This window comes from Dipodomys merriami, unplaced genomic scaffold (genome assembly GCF_024711535.1).
Source record: "Dipodomys merriami isolate MVZ:Mamm:240054 unplaced genomic scaffold, mDipMer1.0.p SCAF_114, whole genome shotgun sequence".
Classification (NCBI taxonomy): Eukaryota; Metazoa; Chordata; class Mammalia; order Rodentia; family Heteromyidae; genus Dipodomys; species Dipodomys merriami.
This window is the reverse complement of record NW_027202427.1, coordinates 3,690,584-3,709,060: the sequence shown is the minus strand read 5'-3', so window position 1 is coordinate 3,709,060 and position 18,477 is coordinate 3,690,584. Positions and strand designations below refer to the sequence as shown.

Sequence of the window (18,477 nt, the reverse complement as noted above, 5' to 3'; positions counted from 1 at the left end):
TTACATTTCCAGCAAACCCAGAGGCTTGGCTGCTGCCTCCTGCCTCTCACTATGGCCCAGGAGCCTAAGGGCTGGATTCCCCAGGCAGAGGCAGGGGACTTTTCCACCTGACCACAGGAAGTTGCACTCAAGAATTAACATGGTTGGGGCTGGGAAGGTGGCTCAGTGGTAGAGCGCTTGCCTTGCATGCATGAGGCCCTGGGTTCGATTCCTCAGCACCACATAAACAAAAAGAAAAAAGCCAGAAGTGGCGCTGTGGCTCAAGTGGTAGAGCGCTAGGCTTGAGCTGAAGAGCTGAGGGACAGCACCAAGACACAGAGTTCAGGGCCCACGACTGGACCCCCAAAAAAGAATTAACACGGTCAATTGACGGGACTTGGGAGAGCAGTCTGTGCGGTGTCCGGGGGTGCGGTGTCTGGGGGTGCGGTGGGACACCCTGCGGAGCCCTGTGTGTGGGGAAGGCCCCCCTACTCTCTGAATGGATTTCTTCATCTTCAAAATGCCTGGCTGGGGACCAGCCAGACTGTGGGTTAAAGTGCACTGCAGCACCCACAGCACCACAGCGAGCACAGAACCCACAGCGCACAGTACCCTCAGAGCGCACAGTACCCTCAGAGCACAGCACCCTCAGAGTGCACAGGACCCTCAGACCACACAGTACCCTCAGGGCACAGTACCCTCAGAGCACACAGCACCCTCAGAGCACAGCACCCTCAGAGCACACAGTACCCTCAGAGCACAGTACCCTCAGAGCACAGCACCCTCAGAGCACACAGTACCCTCAGAGCACAGTACCCTCAGAGCACACAGTACCCTCAGAGCACAGTACCCTCAGAGCACACAGTACCCTCAGAGCACACAGTACCCTCAGAGCACACAGCACCCTCAGAGCACAGTACCCTCAGAGCACAGTACCCTCAGAGCACACAGTACCCTCAGAGCACACAGTACCCTCAGAGCACAGCACCCTCAGAGCACAGTACCCTCAGAGCACACAGTACCCTCAGAGCACAGTACCCTCAGAGCACAGTACCCCCAGAGCACACAGTACCCTCAGAGCACAGTACCCTCAGAGCACACAGTACCCTCAGAGCACAGTACCCTCAGAGCACAGTACCCTCAGAGCACACAGTACCCTCAGAGCACACAGCACCCTCAGAACACAGCACCCTCAGAGCACACAGCACCCTCAGAGCACACAGTACCCTCAGAGCACAGCACCCTCAGAGCACAGCACCCTCAGAGCACACAGTACCCTCAGAGCACAGCACCCTCAGAGCACACAGTACCCTCAGAGCACAGCACCCTCAGAGCACACAGTACCCTCAGAGCACAGTACCCTCAGAGCACAGTACCCTCAGAGCACACAGCACCCTCAGAGCACACAGTACCCTCAGAGCACAGTACCCTCAGAGCACACAGCACCCTCAGAGCACACAGTACCCTCAGAGCACAGTACCCTCAGAGCACACAGCACCCTCAGCACACAGCACCCTCAGAGCACAGTACCCTCAGAGCACACAGTACCCTCAGAGCACAGCACCCTCAGAGCACACAGCACCCTCAGAGCACACAGTACCCTCAGAGCACAGCACCCTCAGAGCACACAGCACCCTCAGAGCACAGTACCCTCAGAGCACACAGCACCCTCAGAGCACAGTACCCTCAGAGCACACAGTACCCTCAGAGCACACAGTACCCTCAGAGCACACAGCACCCTCAGAGCACAGCACCCTCAGAGCACACAGTACCCTCAGAGCACAGTACCCTCAGAGCACAGCACCCTCAGAGCACACAGCACCCTCAGAGCACACAGTACCCTCAGAGCACACAGCACCCTCAGAGCACACAGTACCCTCAGAGCACACAGCACCCTCAGAACACACAGTACCCTCAGAGCACAGTACCCTCAGAGCACACAGTACCCTCAGAGCACAGCACCCTCAGAGCACAGTACCTCAGAGCACACAGTACCCTCAGAGCACACAGCACCCTCAGAGCACACAGTACCCTCAGAGCACAGCACCCTCAGAGCACAGCACCCTCAGAGCACACAGTACCCTCAGAGCACAGCACCCTCAGAGCACACAGCACCCTCAGAGCACAGTACCCTCAGAGCACAGCACCCTCAGAGCACACAGCACCCTCAGAGCACACAGCACCCTCAGAGCACACAGTACCCTCAGAGCACAGCACCCTCAGAGCACACAGTACCCTCAGAGCACAGCACCCTCAGAGCACACAGCACCCTCAGAGCACAGCACCCTCAGAGCACACAGCACCCTCAGAGCACACAGCACCCTCAGAGCACACAGTACCCTCAGAGCACACAGCACCCTCAGAGCACACAGTACCCTCAGAGCACAGTACCCTCAGAGCACAGTACCCTCAGAGCACACAGTACCCTCAGAGCACACAGCACCCTCAGAGCACAGCACCCTCAGAGCACACAGCACCCTCAGAGCACACAGCACCCTCAGAGCACACAGTACCCTCAGAGCACAGTACCCTCAGAGCACACAGTACCCTCAGAGCACACAGTACCCTCAGAGCACAGCACCCTCAGAGCACACAGCACCCTCAGAGCACAGCACCCTCAGAGCACAGTACCCTCAGAGCACAGCACCCTCAGAGCACAGTACCCTCAGAGCACAGTACCCTCAGAGCACACAGTACCCTCAGAGCACAGCACCCTCAGAGCACAGCACCCTCAGAGCACAGTACCCTCAGAGCACAGCACCCTCAGAGCACAGCACCCTCAGAGCACAGCACCCTCAGAGCACAGTACCCTCAGAGCACAGCACCCTCAGAGCACAGTACCCTCAGAGCACAGCACCCTCAGAGCACAGCACCCTCAGAGCACAGCACCCTCAGAGCACAGCACCCTCAGAGCACGGCACCGCAGCGCACCCCACCGCAGCGCACCCCACCGCAGCGTACCCCACCGCAGCGCACGGCACCGCAGGGAGGGCACCGCAGCGCACCCCCCCCCGCAGCGCACGGCACCGCAGCGCCCCCCACCGCAGCGCACCCCACCGCAGCGCACCCCCCCGCAGCGCACCCCACCGCAGCGCACCCCCCGCAGCGCACCCCCCGCAGCGCACCCCCCCGCAGCGCACCCCCCGCAGCGCACCCCACCGCAGCGCAGGGCACCGCAGGGAGGGCACCGCAGCGCACCCCCCCCCCGCAGCGCACCCCCCCGCAGCGCACCCCACCGCAGCGCAGGGCACCGCAGGGAGGGCACCGCAGCGCACCCCCCCGCAGCGCACCCCCCCGCAGCGCACACTCCCGCAGCGCACCCCCCCGCAGCGTACCCCCCCGCAGCGCACCCCACCGCAGCGCACCCCCCCGCAGCGCACCCCACCGCAGCGCACACTCCCGCAGCGCACACTCCCGCAGCGCACCCCACCGCAGCGCACACTCCCGCAGCGCACCCCACCGCAGCGCACCCCACCGCAGCGCACCCCCCCGCAGCGCACCCCACCGCAGCGCACACTCCCGCAGCGCACCCCCCCGCAGCGCACCCCACCGCAGCGCACACTCCCGCAGCGCACACTCCCGCAGCGCACCCCCCCGCAGCGCACCCCACCGCAGCGCACCCCCCCGCAGCGCACACTCCCGCAGCGCACCCCCCCGCAGCGCACCCCACCGCAGCGCACCCCACCGCAGCGAAGGCACCGCGCTCGCGCGTTCCGCTGCCGCCCGCGCCCCTCCTTCCCTGCGCAGCCGCGCGAGCGCGTCCGGGACGCCGGGCGCCGCACGGCCCGGCCGGGCCTCACTCTCCGGGACACTGAGGTGCCGCCGCGTTTCTCCCGCGAGGCCCGGGGCAAGTCTCCACCTCACCCGGCGTCCGGCCGCGGGGGCCGGAGCGGGCCGGGGCGCACCTCGGGCCCGTCCGCAGGTCTCACAGGCTCGCCCGGGCCGAGCTCCGGGCGCGGACCGACGTGGACGCTGTGGCCCCCGGGAGGGGCCGGCGCCGGGGGCTCCGCGGGCGCAGGTCCGGCCGCGGGCGGGCGCTGGGAGCCGGGGCCGCGCGAGCCCGGCGGGAGGGGCGGGGCCCGGGGCGGGGCCGGGGCGGGCGCGTGACGCGCGGCGCTGGCCAATGGGGCGCGCGCCCGAGGCCGAGCCTCCTGCGAGCCTTCGCGGCGCCCGCGGCGTCACGTGAGCGGCCCGGGGTGAGCGCAGAGAGCGGCGGGCGGCCAGGGCTCCGCCGCGGCGACTGCGGGCAGCGGCGACACCGCGGGCGAGCGAGCGAGCGAGCGACCGCAGCACCCGCGGCCCGGCCCGCGGCCGCCCAGACCCCCGCCGGGCCGCGCCCCGCCACGCCCGGCCCCGCGCCGCAGGACCGCCGGGGCCCGGCCGCGGGCCACGCCAGGTGGGAGAAGCGCGGCGGGGCCGGCCGCGCTGCGGGGCCCGGGGCCGGGGCCGGGGGCGGCCGGGGCCGGGGAGCGCGCGGTCCGGGGCCCGGAGGGGGCGGGGCGGCGACCCCGGGCGCCGCGGCCCGCGCTCCCCGCGGAGGCCCCGCGCGCCCGCCGGGCCGGCCTCCCATATGGCGGGGCGCGGGCCGGCGCGGGCGGGAGGGAGCGCGGCCGCGGTGCGAGGCGGAGGGGTTACTGTCGGTCACCGCGGGGGGTCGGGCGAGGGGGCCGCGCGGAGGGCCCGGGGCCCGGCGGGGCCCGGCGGGGCCGGGGCAGCGCCCACGCCTTTTCCCACGCGCGGCCCCGTCCCGGGTGGACCTTCGCGCGGGGGCCCGCGCCGCTGCGCACGGTCCCGCACGGCCCCGCACGGCCCCGCCGCCCCCTGCGCACGGCCCCGCCGCGCTGTCACACGCCTGACCCCCTGCGCGCCCCGCACCTCCAACTCCGAGTCCCCGGCCCGACGTGTTCGGGCCCCGGGACCGGGGAGGCCGCAGCCCCTGCCCTGCCCACTGTGCGCTGGGAAGCCCGGGCTGGGCCCTTCCGCGTCCCCGCGGGTGAGGAGTCCCCGGCGTGGGCCCCGAAACCCCCTCCCTCTCGCGCCCAGGGGTCCCCCGGGGAGCCCCACAGGTGGGAGAACGCCCCGGCCGGACCGGGCGACTTTAGGCCCTCGGGTAGCTCCGGGAGGAGACTCTTATTTTGAAGAGCGGCCCCCACCGCCACCCCCGTGATTTGCACGCTGACCCAATGGCGAGCCCTTGGCCGGCGCTGGGCTTGTTATCAATTACATGTTGTTCCTGCAGCCGCTGTGTCCCGGGGAGGATAAACAGCAGGCCTGGCCGGCGGGCGGGGGCGGGGCCGGTGCCCGGAACGGCGCGTCCCCCCCCCCCGCCCCGCCCCGGCCCGGCCCCGCCTCCGCCCGCGCCACGTGCTGCTGTTTTCCCGGACCGCGGCCGCCGCCACCTCCGCCCGGCCGGTCCTAGAGCCCTTGCTTGCCCTTCAGAGCCGCGGAGCCCCGCGTGCAGGCCCAGCTGCCGATCCCGGCCCCCCGCGCGTGACCTGCGCCAGCCCCGTGCGTGTTTCACTCCGGGATCAATCGCTTTGCACTGGCTTGTATTCTGGTGGGAAGGTAGACAGGAAGCAAAAGTGCCGAGGTAGTTTCCCACGGGGCACCTCCCGGGAGGCCCAGCAGTGGGCCTGGCAGCTGGCACTGGGAAGCTGCTCAGGCCGCACTGGGAATCGTTCATTAATACCAACCAGGAGCGGAGGTGCGGCCCAGCCGGAGCATCCCCGGCCTTGAGTAAAAAGAGCCCAACGAGACTGTGAGAGCGAGTGCAAGTCCTCGCACCTGTACGCGCACACGCACACAGGCGCGTGCACACGCACGCACCCATTTGGGAGGCTCCACCTGGAGTGCTGGGGCAGAGGGACCCACAGGGACAACTGACAAGCACGGGAGGGTGAGGGAGGGGTGAGGGAGGGGTGAGGGAGGGCGGAGGCCCCGCTGCCTGGAGCTATGACTTGCGGGCAGGTGGTGGCCCTCCGCACCACGGTTGACAGTGCTCTGTGTAGCACAGGCTTTGGAGCTCCATTCCTTCCCAGGAATTTGTGTGATGGATCGTGTGTATTGTATTTGTGTTATTATCTTCAAATAGTTGTGCCTAGGGGTTCCGATTTAATACTGTGCATCTTAAAGCAGCCCCAGGTTAGAGCCTTAGCTGAGTACGGTGGCCTTCTGCAAACCTGCTCCTCCTGGAGCTTCCCTCCTAGAGGCTCCCAGGCCATGGGGGAGCTGAGTCAAAGGTCCTTGTGTCCTTGTGCGGGAGGGAGGCTTAGAGACCATCAGAGCATGGAACTGGTGGGGAACTTGCCCAAGGTCACTGCTGACAGAGGTGCTGTGCTGCGTGTGTGGGCTGGGGAGGGTGGTCCTGAAGACAAGGGGGTAGATGCAGAGGTCATGCCAGCAGCAGGGATGCTGGCACTCCTTCAGCTTGTAAACACCCAGCCCACCATGGTCGCTGGATGGGGACAAAGGTCCAGAGAGGTGGCCCTGTCACGGCCAGGCACTATTGACTCTCTCCCTGGGACGCCAAACCTAGCATGGCCTTTGGCTTCCCGGGACATGGCTTTCCCGCTGCTGTCTGCCAGTGTCCTCTGAGCCCCTCCTGGGCACCAGGCAGGACCTCCGCAGAGACATGGAGCGAGGAGCTAGGCGTTAGCCCCGCCCCCACGGCGGTGAGTGTCCCGGACGACAGCAGTGGCCGTGGCCATGGGTGTGTGTGTGTGTGTGTGTGTGTGAGTGCACACGTGTCTCCCATCCTGCTCAGCTTCTTGATGGGCCCCCGGGGTGTGTCTGCACGTGGGAGGGAGTTTGCGCGTGTTTCTCCATCCTGTTAGAGGCAATGGCGCCAAAGGAGATGGCGATGAGGCTGTGAGGCCCGTAACCCAGCAGGAGGCCCGGGCCTTGGCCTCTCCAGGGCAGCGGCAGACCTTCACAGAGCCGAGGCAGAACTGGGAAACAGCCCTGAGAGCGGGGAGGAAGGGCTTGCTGCTGTTTGGCTTTTTTGCCTCTTGACTATTAACTACCCATTTAAAAGATAATTGCCCATTTAAAACTCAGGAAAAAAAAAGTTAAAATCAGTGTATCCCATCCCAGGTCTGCTTCTGTGAAAAGTAGATTCTTTTTTCAACCTGAAATTCACATTTAACACACAGCCTGGTTTTGTTGTTGTTGTTTTGTTTTGTGCCAGTCCACGGGCTTGAACTCAGGGCTGGGCAAGGGCCTGGGCAATGTCCCTGAGCTTCTTTGCGTAAGACTAGCACTCAATCACGTGGGCCACAGCTCCACTTCTGGCTTTTTAGTGGCTAGTTAGAGATAAAGGAGTCTTTCTTGCCTGGGCTGGCCTTGAATGTCAGTCCTCAGATCTCAGCCTCCTGAGTAGCTAGGATTACAGATGTGAGCCACAGGTGCCCTGCTCAGCCTGGATTTTTATTTAGCAGTTCTGTGGAAGACCCAGCCACCTCCTGTCAAGAGGACACTCGGCCATTCTCCCTTTTGCTCCCGGGGTGACTCCTCTGGCAGGAAGCTGAAGTTAGGGTCTGCAGACACAGCGTCTTCCCATCCTGGGCCATTCTGGTCCAGCATGCCTCCTCCCCTGGAAGGCCCCTGTCTCCACACACTCGGCTGATCACAGGCACATGGGGCGTCCTTTTCCAGGAGCATCTGAGACCAGATGTGCCTGGGTTGTGCAATGGGGTGACGAGGGCTCTTTTGCAAGCAGAGTGGTGCAACTTCAGCCAACACTGCTACGGCCCGTCCTCCCGAGGGATGGAGGCAGGAGCCGGGTTTGGCTGTGGAGGCTGTGGGCAGGCAGCTGAGCGTGGGACCCGAGCCCGCCGTCAGCGAGCCCCCCGACTTTCTGACCAGGCCTCCTTGTTCCCTCTGCAGCGACCATTGGCACGGCCAGGCCAGCATGGTGGACCACTTGGTTCCAGTAGATGAGACCTTCTCGTCTCCAAAATGCCCCGTGGGTTACCTGGGTGAGAGGCTGGCCGGCCGGCGGGGGTACCACGTGCTGCCCTCGCCTGTCTCTGAAGATGACAGCGATGCCTCCAGCCCCTGCTCCTGTGCCAGCCCCGATTCGCACGCCCGCTGCTCCTGCTACAGAGGAAGGCCGGGCACCAAGGGCCAGGACAGCATCTTGGACTTCCTGCTGTCCCACGCCACACTGGGCGGTGGCGGTGGCGGTGGGAGCATTGGGGACAGCAGTAGCCCCGTGACGTGGGGGCCCTGGCGGAGAGCTCCAGTGCCCACGAAGGGGGAACATTTCTGTTTCTCTGACTTCCCCCTGGGTGACCCTGATGATGTCCCCCGGCCCTTCCAGCCCACCCTGGAGGAGATCGAGGAGTTCCTGGAGGAGAACATGGAGCCGAAGGCCAGGGAGGCCCCAGAGAGCAGCAAAGACTTCGAAGCCTGTGGCCAAGAGCTGGCCGGGCCCCACAGGAGCCACCTACACCCAGGGTCTGCAGGGAGAGAATGTGGTACCCCTCCCCCAGATGGCACCGGTGTGGGCGGTGCCCAAGGCCCAGGGGAGGGGCCGGCACCCGATGGTCCCATCCCGGTACTGCTACAGATCCAGCCAGTAGCCGTGAAGCAGGAGGCGGGCGCAGACCCCGCTTCCCCGGGGCAGGCCCCCGAGAACGTCAAGGTGGCCCAGCTCCTGGTCAACATCCAGGGGCAGACCTTCGCGCTTGTGCCCCAGGTGGTGCCCTCCTCCAACTTGAGCCTGCCTTCAAAGTTCGTGCGCATTGCTCCGGTGCCCATCGCCGCCAAACCCATTGGGTCGGGACCCCTGGGACCCGGCCCCGCCGGCCTCCTCGTGGGCCAGAAGTTCACCAAGAACCCAGCAGCAGAACTCATCAAAATGCACAAATGTACTTTCCCCGGCTGCAGCAAGATGTACACGAAAAGCAGCCATCTGAAGGCTCACCTGCGGCGGCACACTGGCGAGAAGCCTTTTGCCTGCACCTGGCCGGGCTGCGGCTGGAGGTCAGTATGGCAGGGACCGGCCTCACGGCCAGGGAGGACCCCTCGCGCGGGCTCACAGGTGTGCAGCCCAGGCCCTGTTCTCCACCCACAGGAAAGGTCAGGGTCCGCGTGGGCCCAGCTGCGCAGGCTTCCTTGTCCCTGTGCTTACTAACAGTGGAGGCCACCTGCCTTCAGTTTCCTAATGACCAGGTTGGGCTTGCTGTGGCTTGTTCCGAGCGAGTGCTGAGTCCTTCTGGGTCTCTCGGTCTGGTGGGCCAAGGGCAGCGGCGAGGGGGCAGAGGTCAGCGGTCAGCAGTGGGGCACCTATGCTGTAGACAGGACAGCCAGAGGTGATGGAGTAGGGCTCTGTCCCTGACCCTCACGGCCCACATAGGGTAAGGACCACCAGACCCCAGCTCAAGGAGGGGGGTGGCGGGGAGGTCCTAAGGACACTGAGGCCCAGGCTGTGGGAGACCCGTCCCCAGCTCACACCAGTCCATAAATGGGACTTGAAGCCCAGTGGTTGAGTTAGAGGCTCATCCTGAAAATGCTGCGTGGGGGCCGAGCCGGGAGGGACAAGCTGCCTGGGCAGATGTCTGGGGGTATGTGAGTCAGGCCTGGTCCTTGCTTCCTCCCCAGGGATGTGGAGGGGTGTGGGAAGCCACAGAGCCAACCCAGAAGGCCAGGCTGGCTGTGGTGTTGGGTCAAAGATGGCGAAAGTCTTCCAGGCTCTCTGCCCTGTGTGGTCCTCGTAGCGTGGGGGCCTTGCCAGGCCTGCCCAGCCTCTGGGGCAGAGAGGCCCTGTGTGTCACCCTTGCTCAGCCTCCGCAGGAGGTGCATCCACCCCCCACACCCCCACACCCCCACAGTGGCAGGAGCTTTCAGCACGGTCTGCGTGTTGCTGCTGTGGCTGTGGCTCCTGAGTGTGTGGCCAGAGCACAGTGTGCACACACCTGGGTGATGCCCGCTGTGGTGGTCTCAAGCACAGTGTGCGCACACCTGGGTGATGCCCGCTGTGGTGGTCTCAAGCACAGGTGCACACCTGGGTGATGCCCGCTGTGGTGGTCTCAAGCACACGCGCACACCTGGGTGATGCCCGCTGTGCGAGGCCTCAAGCACGTGCGCACACCTGGGTGATGCCCGCTGTGGTGGTCTCAAGCACGTGCACACCTGGGTGATGCCCGCTGTGGTGGTCTCAAGCACACGCGCACACCTGGGTGATGCCCGCTGTGGTGGTCTCAAGCACAGTGTGCGCACACCTGGGTGATGCCCGCTGTGGTGGTCTCAAGCACAGTGTGCGCACACCTGGGTGATGCCCGCTGTGGTGGTCTCAAGCACAGTGTGCGCACACCTGGGTGATGCCCGCTGTGGTGGTCTCAAGCACAGGTGCACGCCTGGGTGATGCCCGCTGTGGTGGTCTCAAGCACAGTGTGCGCACACCTGGGTGATGCCCGCTGTGGTGGTCTCAAGCACAGGTGCACGCCTGGGTGATGCCCGCTGTGGTGGTCTCAAGCACGTGCGCACACCTGGGTGATGCCCGCTGTGGTGGTCTCAAGCACACGCGCACACCTGGGTGATGCCCGCTGTGGTGGTCTCAAGCACGTGCGCACACCTGGGTGATGCCCGCTGTGGTGGTCTTAAGCACGTGCGCACGCCTGGGTGATGCCCGCTGTGGTGGTCTCAAGCACAGGTGCACGCCTGGGTGATGCCCGCTGTGGTGATCTCAAGCACAGGCGCACGCCTGGGTGATGCCCGCTGTGGTGGTCTCAAGCACAGGTGCACACCTGGGTGATGCCCGCTGTGCGAGGCCTTAAGCACACGCGCACGCCTGGGTGATGCCCGCTGTGGTGGTCTCAAGCACACGCGCACGCCTGGGTGATGCGAGCCGTGTGTTTGAGCCCCTGGCGTATGGTGATGTGCCCTGTGTGCACAGGAGGTGTGTCTGGAGTATGGCAGAGCAGTGTTGCTTTTGTTTTCTGGAGCAGACTGGCTCACAGAGCTCATGAGCCTCGGTCCCAGGCCGGGTCCTGGCCTGCCAAGGCTGTGCCATGGACAGAGCCCCCAAGATGTGGTCTTTGGCACAAGCTGGCTGGAGTGGAGGAGGAGGGCAGGGGAGGGGCTATGTGCTCTTAACTGGACGATGGGGAGCGTGTTGTGGCACCCCAGTTGGAGGAGGCAGTGGAGGGCTTGAGCCCCTGACCAGCCGGCAGCTCGCTCTGTGTCCCTGGGCCACTGAGCCTCAGTTTCTCCTGGAGAGGAGCTCCAGGCAAGTGCAGGAGTGGTCTGCAGTGCCCCCTGCCTGCACGCCAGTTGTCAGCTAACCATCAGAGATCAAGGAGGGACTGACGAGTCTTGTGTGGGTTCGTGGGCAATGCCGTGGAGTGTCGGTGGGACTGCGTGCTGGGTGGGGCAGGGCAGGTCTGTGGGAGAAGAGCTGCCTCACAGCACCGCTTGTACGCAGTCCGGCTCGGCTTTTTCACTGCTGTCCCCTGGCTGGTACTGACCGGCCAGTGAGCTGGGATGGGGCCGAGGCTGAGGCCACTCCCCTCTGCAGCCCCCCCAGGACCAGGGGGCTGGCTGAGTAGTCGGGGGTATTCACGGGTGAGCCCTGTCCTCCACAGCCGCTTCGTGGTGGTGAGCACCCCGTAGCAGGTGTGCAAGTGAGAGTAGATACTTGAAAGCCGTCAGCTCGGGACCGTCCAAGCCCGCGCCCATCTCCCTGTCCCGGACCCATCCGGCCCGCGGTGGCAGGGACACGGGGTGCAAGGTGGCACCCTTGGTAGGGTGGGCAGCTGGACAGCATAGAGTGCTGTGTGTCTGGCTCCCGGGAGGCTCCTCCCTGGCAGCCTCGTCTGAGGGGTGCCAGAGAGGTGTGTGCAGGGGGCTGCTGGTGCTGTGCACGCCGCGTTGCCCAGGCCGGATCGCGCCTCCGATACCCCATCTGCCTTCCTTCACTCGTCCTAGACCAGAACTGGAGGCACAGAAAGATCACATGTCCGCACGGATGTGCTCAGGAGTGTGGACTGAGGTGCGGCCCTCCGCGGGTGCGGCCGAGGGTCAAGGTGGACGCATCTGTCTGCTCTGGCTGAGGCCGCGGGCCGGCGGCTGCTGGGCCGTGCGCTCCAGCCCTGCTGTCAGCGCTCTCGATAGGGGTCCATAGAGTGATGGCCGCTGCCGTGTCCGTCCCCTCCGAGGAGATGGAGGCGCTCAGCTGATGAGTGTTAGCAGAGCCAGGAACCCCATGGCCTGCCCACTCTCCTGTGCACCCCACTGGGGGAGCCCTCCAGCCACTCTCCGCGGGGGCGTGGCTCGCTCTGGTGTGGATCCGCAGGGGCGTGGCTTGCTCTGGTGTGGATCTGCAGGGGCGCGGCTCGCTCTGGGGTGGATCCTCAGGGGCGTGGCTCGCTCTGGGGTGGATCCTCAGGGGCGTGGCTCGCTCTGGTGTGGATCCGCAGGGGCGTGGCTCGCTCTGGTGTGGATCCGCAGGGGCGTGGCTTGCTCTGGTGTGGATCTGCAGGGGCGCGGCTCGCTCTGGGGTGGATCCTCAGGGGCGTGGCTCGCTCTGGGGTGGATCCTCAGGGGCGTGGCTCGCTCTGGTGTGGATCCGCAGGGGCGTGGCTCGCTCTGGTGTGGATCCGCAGGGGCGCGGCTCGCTCTGGTGTGGATTTGCAGGGGCGCGGCTCGCTCTGGTGTGGATCCGCAGGGGCGTGGCTTGCTCTGGTGTGGATCTGCAGGGGCGTGGCTTGCTCTGGTGTGGATCTGCAGGGGCGCGGCTTGCTCTGGTGTGGATCCGCAGGGGCGCGGTTCGCTCTGGTGTGGATCTGCAGGGGCGTGGCTCGCTCTGGTGTGGATCCGCAGGGGCGTGGCTTGCTCTGGTGTGGATCCGCAGGGGCGTGGCTCGCTCTGGTGTGGATCCGCAGGGGCGTGGCTCGCTCTGGGGTGGATCCGCAGGGGCGCCGCTCGCTCTGGTGTGGATCCGTGGGGGCGTGGCTTGCTCTGGTGTGGATCCGCAGGGGCGTGGCTTGCTCTGGTGTGGATCCGCAGGGGCGTGGTTTGCTCTGGTGTGGATCCGCGGGGGCGTGGCTTGCTCTGGTGTGGATCCGCAGGGGCGTGGCTTGCTCTGGTGTGGATTTGCAGGGGCGTGGCTCGCTCTGGGGTGGATCCTCAGGGGCGTGGCTTGCTCTGGGGTGGATCCTCAGGGGCGTGGCTTGCTCTGGTGTGGATCCGCAGGGGCGCGGCTTGCTCTGGTGTGGATCTGAGGGGCGTGGCTCGCTCTGGTGTGGATCCGCGGGGGCGTGGCTTGCTCTGGTGTGGATCCGCAGGGGCGTGGCTTGCTCTGGTGTGGATCCGCAGGGGCGTGGCTTGCTCTGGTGTGGATCCGCGGGGGCGTGGCTTGCTCTGGTGTGGATCCAAGGGGGCGTGGCTTGCTCTGGTGTGGATCCGAGGGGCGTGGCTTGCTCTGGTGTGGATCCGAGGGGGCGTGGCTTGCTCTGGTGTGGATCCGAGGGGCGTGGCTTGCTCTGGGGTGGATCCGCGGGGGCGTGGCTCGCTCTGGTGTGGATCCGCAGGGGCGCGGCTTGCTCTGGTGTGGATCCGCAGGGGCGTGGCTCGCTCTGGTGTGGATGGGCCTGGGCTTCGGCGGCTCCGCACGCTTGCTGCCTTCCTCCCGGCTGCCTCTGGCCCTGGTTCTCTGCCCGAGGCCTCAGAGTAGTGCAGCACCTCCACCCCGCCGCACACCCCACCGCCCAGCACCAGCGCAGCTGCGCGCCTCACTTCCTTCTGCCGCCTGCCCGCACTGGGATGCCCCGTGTCTCCCCTCTTGGGACATGATTTCACCTGCTTGAGGGGCTGATGCCAGCCTGGCTGGTTGTGATCTGACCATCTGGAAAGAAGCTGTTTGCTGGCCTTCCTAGAAGTTTCCATGCCCTGCAAGCTCACAGACACAGGCCTCCTTTGTTCCCTGCAGCAGGACACCCTGTTCCAGAGTGGCCAAGCCGTTCTTTCCAGAAAGAATCCCCTGCCACAGTGAATGTGCACACTGGTAGCCGCCGGAGGCCGGGCGGCAGGTAATGTGGTGCCCGCAGTGGACAGGAACCCAGGAGAGGGGCAACCCAAGCCCGCAGGCAAAGAGCCGGGGGAGAGGGGCCAGGCTCTCAGCCAGGGTCTGGCTGGCTCTGCTGCTGGCGCCCGTGTCCCGCAGCTCCGCTGCCCTGAAGCAGCCTCTGACCCCCTCACGCTAGACAGATCGGTGCGAGGTGACAGGTTGGACCCTGTACACTTGAGATGCTGCATCCCTGAGACTTGACTTTCTAAGCATGGCTTTCTGCTGGATGGCCAATTAGTGTCTGGCAGAGGCACCTCCCCCTGGGTGCTGGGGCTCCACTGCAGGCTGCTCCAGGGTTACCTGACCCCCGCACCTCCTCTGCCCACACCCCAGCCATGGGAGGCCTAGCCTGTCCCCCAGGGACCTGGCCTCCCTGGGGACCAAGAACTGCACCAGGCCCCATGCCCGCACTACAAGCTTGCTGTTCTTAGACAATCACAACAGCTTCACGGCCCTCTGGGATGGGACCATTACTTCCCCTGTCTCCGGGTGGGGAAACTGAGGCCCCAGCTCTGGGCAGGGGACACACCACACACACACACAGAGCCATGAGGATGCTAGCAGTTTTCAGCAGCCTGTTGCCTGCTGTCAGGTGAGGGCAGGCTGCGGGTCATGCGGGAACCGCTGCTCTGGCCCCGCTGCTCTGTCATGGCACCTCAGACCTCAGTGCCGGAGTCCCACTCTCCTCATTCGGCACACAGTGGTTGAGCTTCATGGAGTCAGAAGATGTGCTGACTCCCTCCCCCGGCCTCCCTGTGTTTGGGGGCCCATGCAGACCCCACAGTTCCCAGAGGCATGGGCTGGAGTTGGCTTCCATGTGAGCAGCTGCCCACTGGGGACAGGACCCTGGGCCTTGGGCAACATGGGGAGCTGAGGCCCTCAGTGTCCCGGAGCCCCTCCTGTGTCCGCTGGCCTGTGGGCAGGACGGGGCAGCTGCGGGCCCTGCCGTCAGGCAGGAGAGGGCCTGCTGTCCAGGGTCTAGGAATGGGACATTGGGCCTGGTGCTCATGGGTGTGCCTACTCTACTACGTTGTGCGTACTCTTACGTTGTGCGTGTGAGAACACCAACACTGCCCGTGTGTGTGCTGACCTCAAGCCCCTGGCCAGGTCGCTCATTTAAACACAATTGCTGATGCCCAGCATGCAGCAGGCAGTAGACAGACTGCAGGGAGGCTGTCAGCCGTGGCCTTCCTGGCCTTCCCTGTCTAGCAGGACGGACTGACAGGCACCCAAAACTGGAATGGCACAGCTCTTCCCCAGCGTCCGCGAGACTGGTGAGCGTCTGGAATGGGCGCAGTCTTGGAGGCCCTTCCTGAGGAAGCGGCTCTTGTGCTGAACTCTAAGGGATGGGCAGGAAAGAGCAAGGATAGGGGAAGGAAGAACATTTCTAGATAGGAGAAGCAGAATATGCAAATGGTGGGCAGCAGGAGGCACAGAGGAAAGGTGGTGATGGGAGGGCGCAGAGGAGGCAGGTGGTGTGGGAGCGGAGTGGAGGGCAAGGGTCCTGCTGCCAGGACCTGGGACCACTGAAGACAGTCTCATCCCTGAGCCGCGCCCGGCAGCTTCGCTCGGCTCGGGCTGCCGTGTGAGTGTTTGTCCCCAGCCAGCAGAGGTGGAGAGAGGCGATGCTGGGGCATCCACATGCTTGAACACTTAGCCAGGGCACCTTTTGGGGGGTGGGCGGGGGGGGGTGGGGAACGGTCCTGGGGCTTGAACTCAGAGCCAGGTGCCATCACATTTTGCTCAAGGCTAGTGCTCTACCACTTGATCCACAGCTCCACTTCTAGCTTTTTTGGTGTTTAAGTGGAGATAAGAGTCTCGTGGACTTTCTTGCCGGGCTGGCTTGAACTGCAGTCCTCAGATCTCAGCCTCCCGGGCAGCTAGGATTGCAGGCATGAGCCACCGGCACCCAGCAAGGGTGCAGTTCTGTTTGTCAGCCTCTTGCAGGATGTCAGGATGCAGCCGTGGGGCAGGCTCATCTGGGGACCCTCCTGTGGGAAGCCCCGCCGCTGGGAGGAGGCATCCTCCGCCTGCTCGGTGTCCCCTCAGTGACTCCGGGCTGCGCCTCAGAGGCTCTGGCTGCGGAGGCTCTGGCTGCGGAGGCTCTGGCTGCGGAGGCTCTGGCTGCGGAGGCTCTGGCTGCGGGCTGGCGAGGCGGCACAGCCAGAGCTCTGAGGAGTCGGCACAGACGCGGGTGGGGCGGGGCGGGGCGGGGCGGGGGCCCCCTCCTGTCCCAGCAGAGCTGGGCTGACCCGGGAGGACCCCCCAGCCGAGCAGCCCTGCCACGCGGCTGCACAGGCGGCCAGGGCTCTGGCCTCCACCCCACCTGGGCCCCCATTCAGGCCCAGGCCCCAGGGAGGCCTGCTGACCCTGTGTCCCTGTGTCCCTTAGGTTCTCTCGCTCCGACGAGCTGTCGCGGCACCGGCGCTCGCACTCCGGCGTGAAGCCGTATCAGTGCCCCGTGTGCGAGAAGAAGTTCGCGCGGAGCGACCACCTGTCCAAGCACGTGAAGGTGCACCGCTTCCCGCGCAGCAGCCGCGCCGTGCGCACCCTCAACTGAGCCGCCCGCCGCCTCCTGCGGCCCTCCTTTTTAAGCAATAATTTATTTGCCTCCTCCAGAGGGATGCGACAATGTTACCAGCTCACCTTCTGCTGCAGGAGGTGCCACCCAGAGCCCAGAGCTCGCCACCCGCTGCCTTTCCCGGGAGGCCCCGGGGCTGCCCCATCCTCGGGCTGGGCCCCCAGTGGGCCTGCGCCATTGTGCCTTCCTGGCTGCCAGGCCTCCATGCAGCCACCAGCTGGAAGCAGGGGCTGGGTCTTGCCCTTCTCCCACTGGGCTCCCGGCCTGGGCCAAAGCCAACGCTTTATTGCTGGGGAAGAAGAAATGTGCAGTTTTGAAACACTCAGTTCCCAGAGGGGGCCGTGCTGGGAAGAGGGAAGTAGGGTGAAGGTCCAGGGCTGCCCTGTGGTGTGGCCGCGGTGTGCAAGAGCCCGCTCCGCCATCAGGCAGAGGTGTGGCAGGGCCACGCAGGGTGGGAGGAGCTGCTGCAGGCCGCCGTGGGGCGGGGTGAGCAGCGCCCCCCTTCCCCCCCCCCCCCCCGGGCCTGCAGTGCACATGCTTGAGTTTAAGGTGCAGGACATCGAGCCCTAGGTGCCACCCTGGCCAACAGTCCCGCTCCCTCCTCCATCTCCCAGATAGGCCCAGGCCCAGGCCCCGGCCCTGGCCACTGAGGGAGGGGCAGCCCCGGCCGCGGAAGGACCAGCCGGAGCCTCCAGCCCTGACTTGACTTAGAAATGCATTCCTCCTCGTGTCTAGAAATTACTATCGAGTGATCTAGCTTGTTTGACAGGTCTATCTCACACCCTGTGAATGTATGTAAATAAACTGTACATAGGTCCACCTCTGCATAAAGTTATCTTTTAATAACATGTTGACATTTGTGTACATTTGAAATTTTAAAAATCTATAAAGCAGTGTACATATGTTATAATTATGTATATTTTCTTTGGTCCTTCAGAAGAATATATTTACTTTGCCAATAAAAAAGAAAAAAAGAACCCAGTGGCTTTTTGTCGTCCCTGTGCTGCGTGCTTTGCTCTCTGGAGATGGACGACTCTGGCTTTCCCACCCAAGAGCCCCGCGCCCGCCTCCCCCTCCTCTGAGCCGGGTTCTAGCCTTTTCTGTGGGAAGCACCCGAGCCTGGGCCAGCCGTCTCCTACTCTCTCCTCTTGGTATTGGACTCTGGCTCAGCACCCACCTGTGCTGAGGGGACATCACTTCCCCTGAGGCCGGTGGGCCGGTTCCCTCTTCCACGGTGGCAATGACTGTCTTAGCGTGCTGGCCCAGACAGTGAGGAAACAGCCAGGTGGCCCCCCTGCCCTCCTCAAAGTCCCTGACATGCGTGGGGCTCTGTAGTGTGGCTCCACAGGTTGCGTCTGTGCACACGGCCCGCACAGGCTGGGGAGGATGGGGCCAGAAAACAAGGAAAGGCTGTAAGCTCTTCAGGAAATGGCCTGGGACAGGTGGCCCAGGCCAGCCTGCCTCCAAGGTGAGGCTTACAGCAGGAGACCGCCCTGGACCACACACCTGCATGGGGGTGAGCGCCTTCCAGCGGGGGTGCTCTCCCACAGGCCCCGCACGTCGAAAGCCCAGCCAGACCCTTGGTGATGCGAGGTGGCCAGTGGGGAGACCTCCAGCAGAGGCTCTGTGGTCAGCGTGGGTGGCCGTCCATCTAAGGGCAGAGAGCACTGTCCTCTCCGGCTTGGGGACTGGCTGCTCTGTCCTGGGCACCGGACCTGGCTGACAGGGAGTTTTTGTGTATCCCATCCTGCCTCGCCTGTGACCTCTGCCTTTTGCCCGCAGCCCCATGTACCCTCGGAGGACAAATTGTCGGGGGAAGTGAGGCATTGGTTTCAGTTGCCTGAGCGTA

The 18,477-nt window shown here is 65.0% G+C and overlaps 1 protein-coding gene across 3 annotated transcripts; it reads left to right on the top strand.

The window, feature by feature from the left end:
• Nucleotides 1-4,295: 4,295 nt before the first annotated feature.
• Nucleotides 4,296-17,580, top strand: LOC138822746 (Krueppel-like factor 15). 3 transcript variants are annotated; one of them, XM_070015680.1, is made up of 3 exons: nt 4,296-4,375; nt 7,864-8,964; nt 16,439-17,580. In XM_070015680.1, exons 2-3 carry the CDS (start codon nt 7,889-7,891, stop codon nt 16,605-16,607), a joined length of 1,245 nt encoding a protein of 414 aa, XP_069871781.1. In that variant the 5' UTR covers nt 4,296-4,375; nt 7,864-7,888; the 3' UTR covers nt 16,608-17,580. The 3 variants fall into 3 exon arrangements, with proteins under 3 accessions (XP_069871781.1, XP_069871783.1, XP_069871782.1); XM_070015682.1 differs by lacking the exon at nt 4,296-4,375 and adding an exon at nt 5,468-5,487; XM_070015681.1 differs by lacking the exon at nt 4,296-4,375 and adding an exon at nt 6,465-6,650.
• Nucleotides 17,581-18,477: the final 897 nt, after the last annotated feature.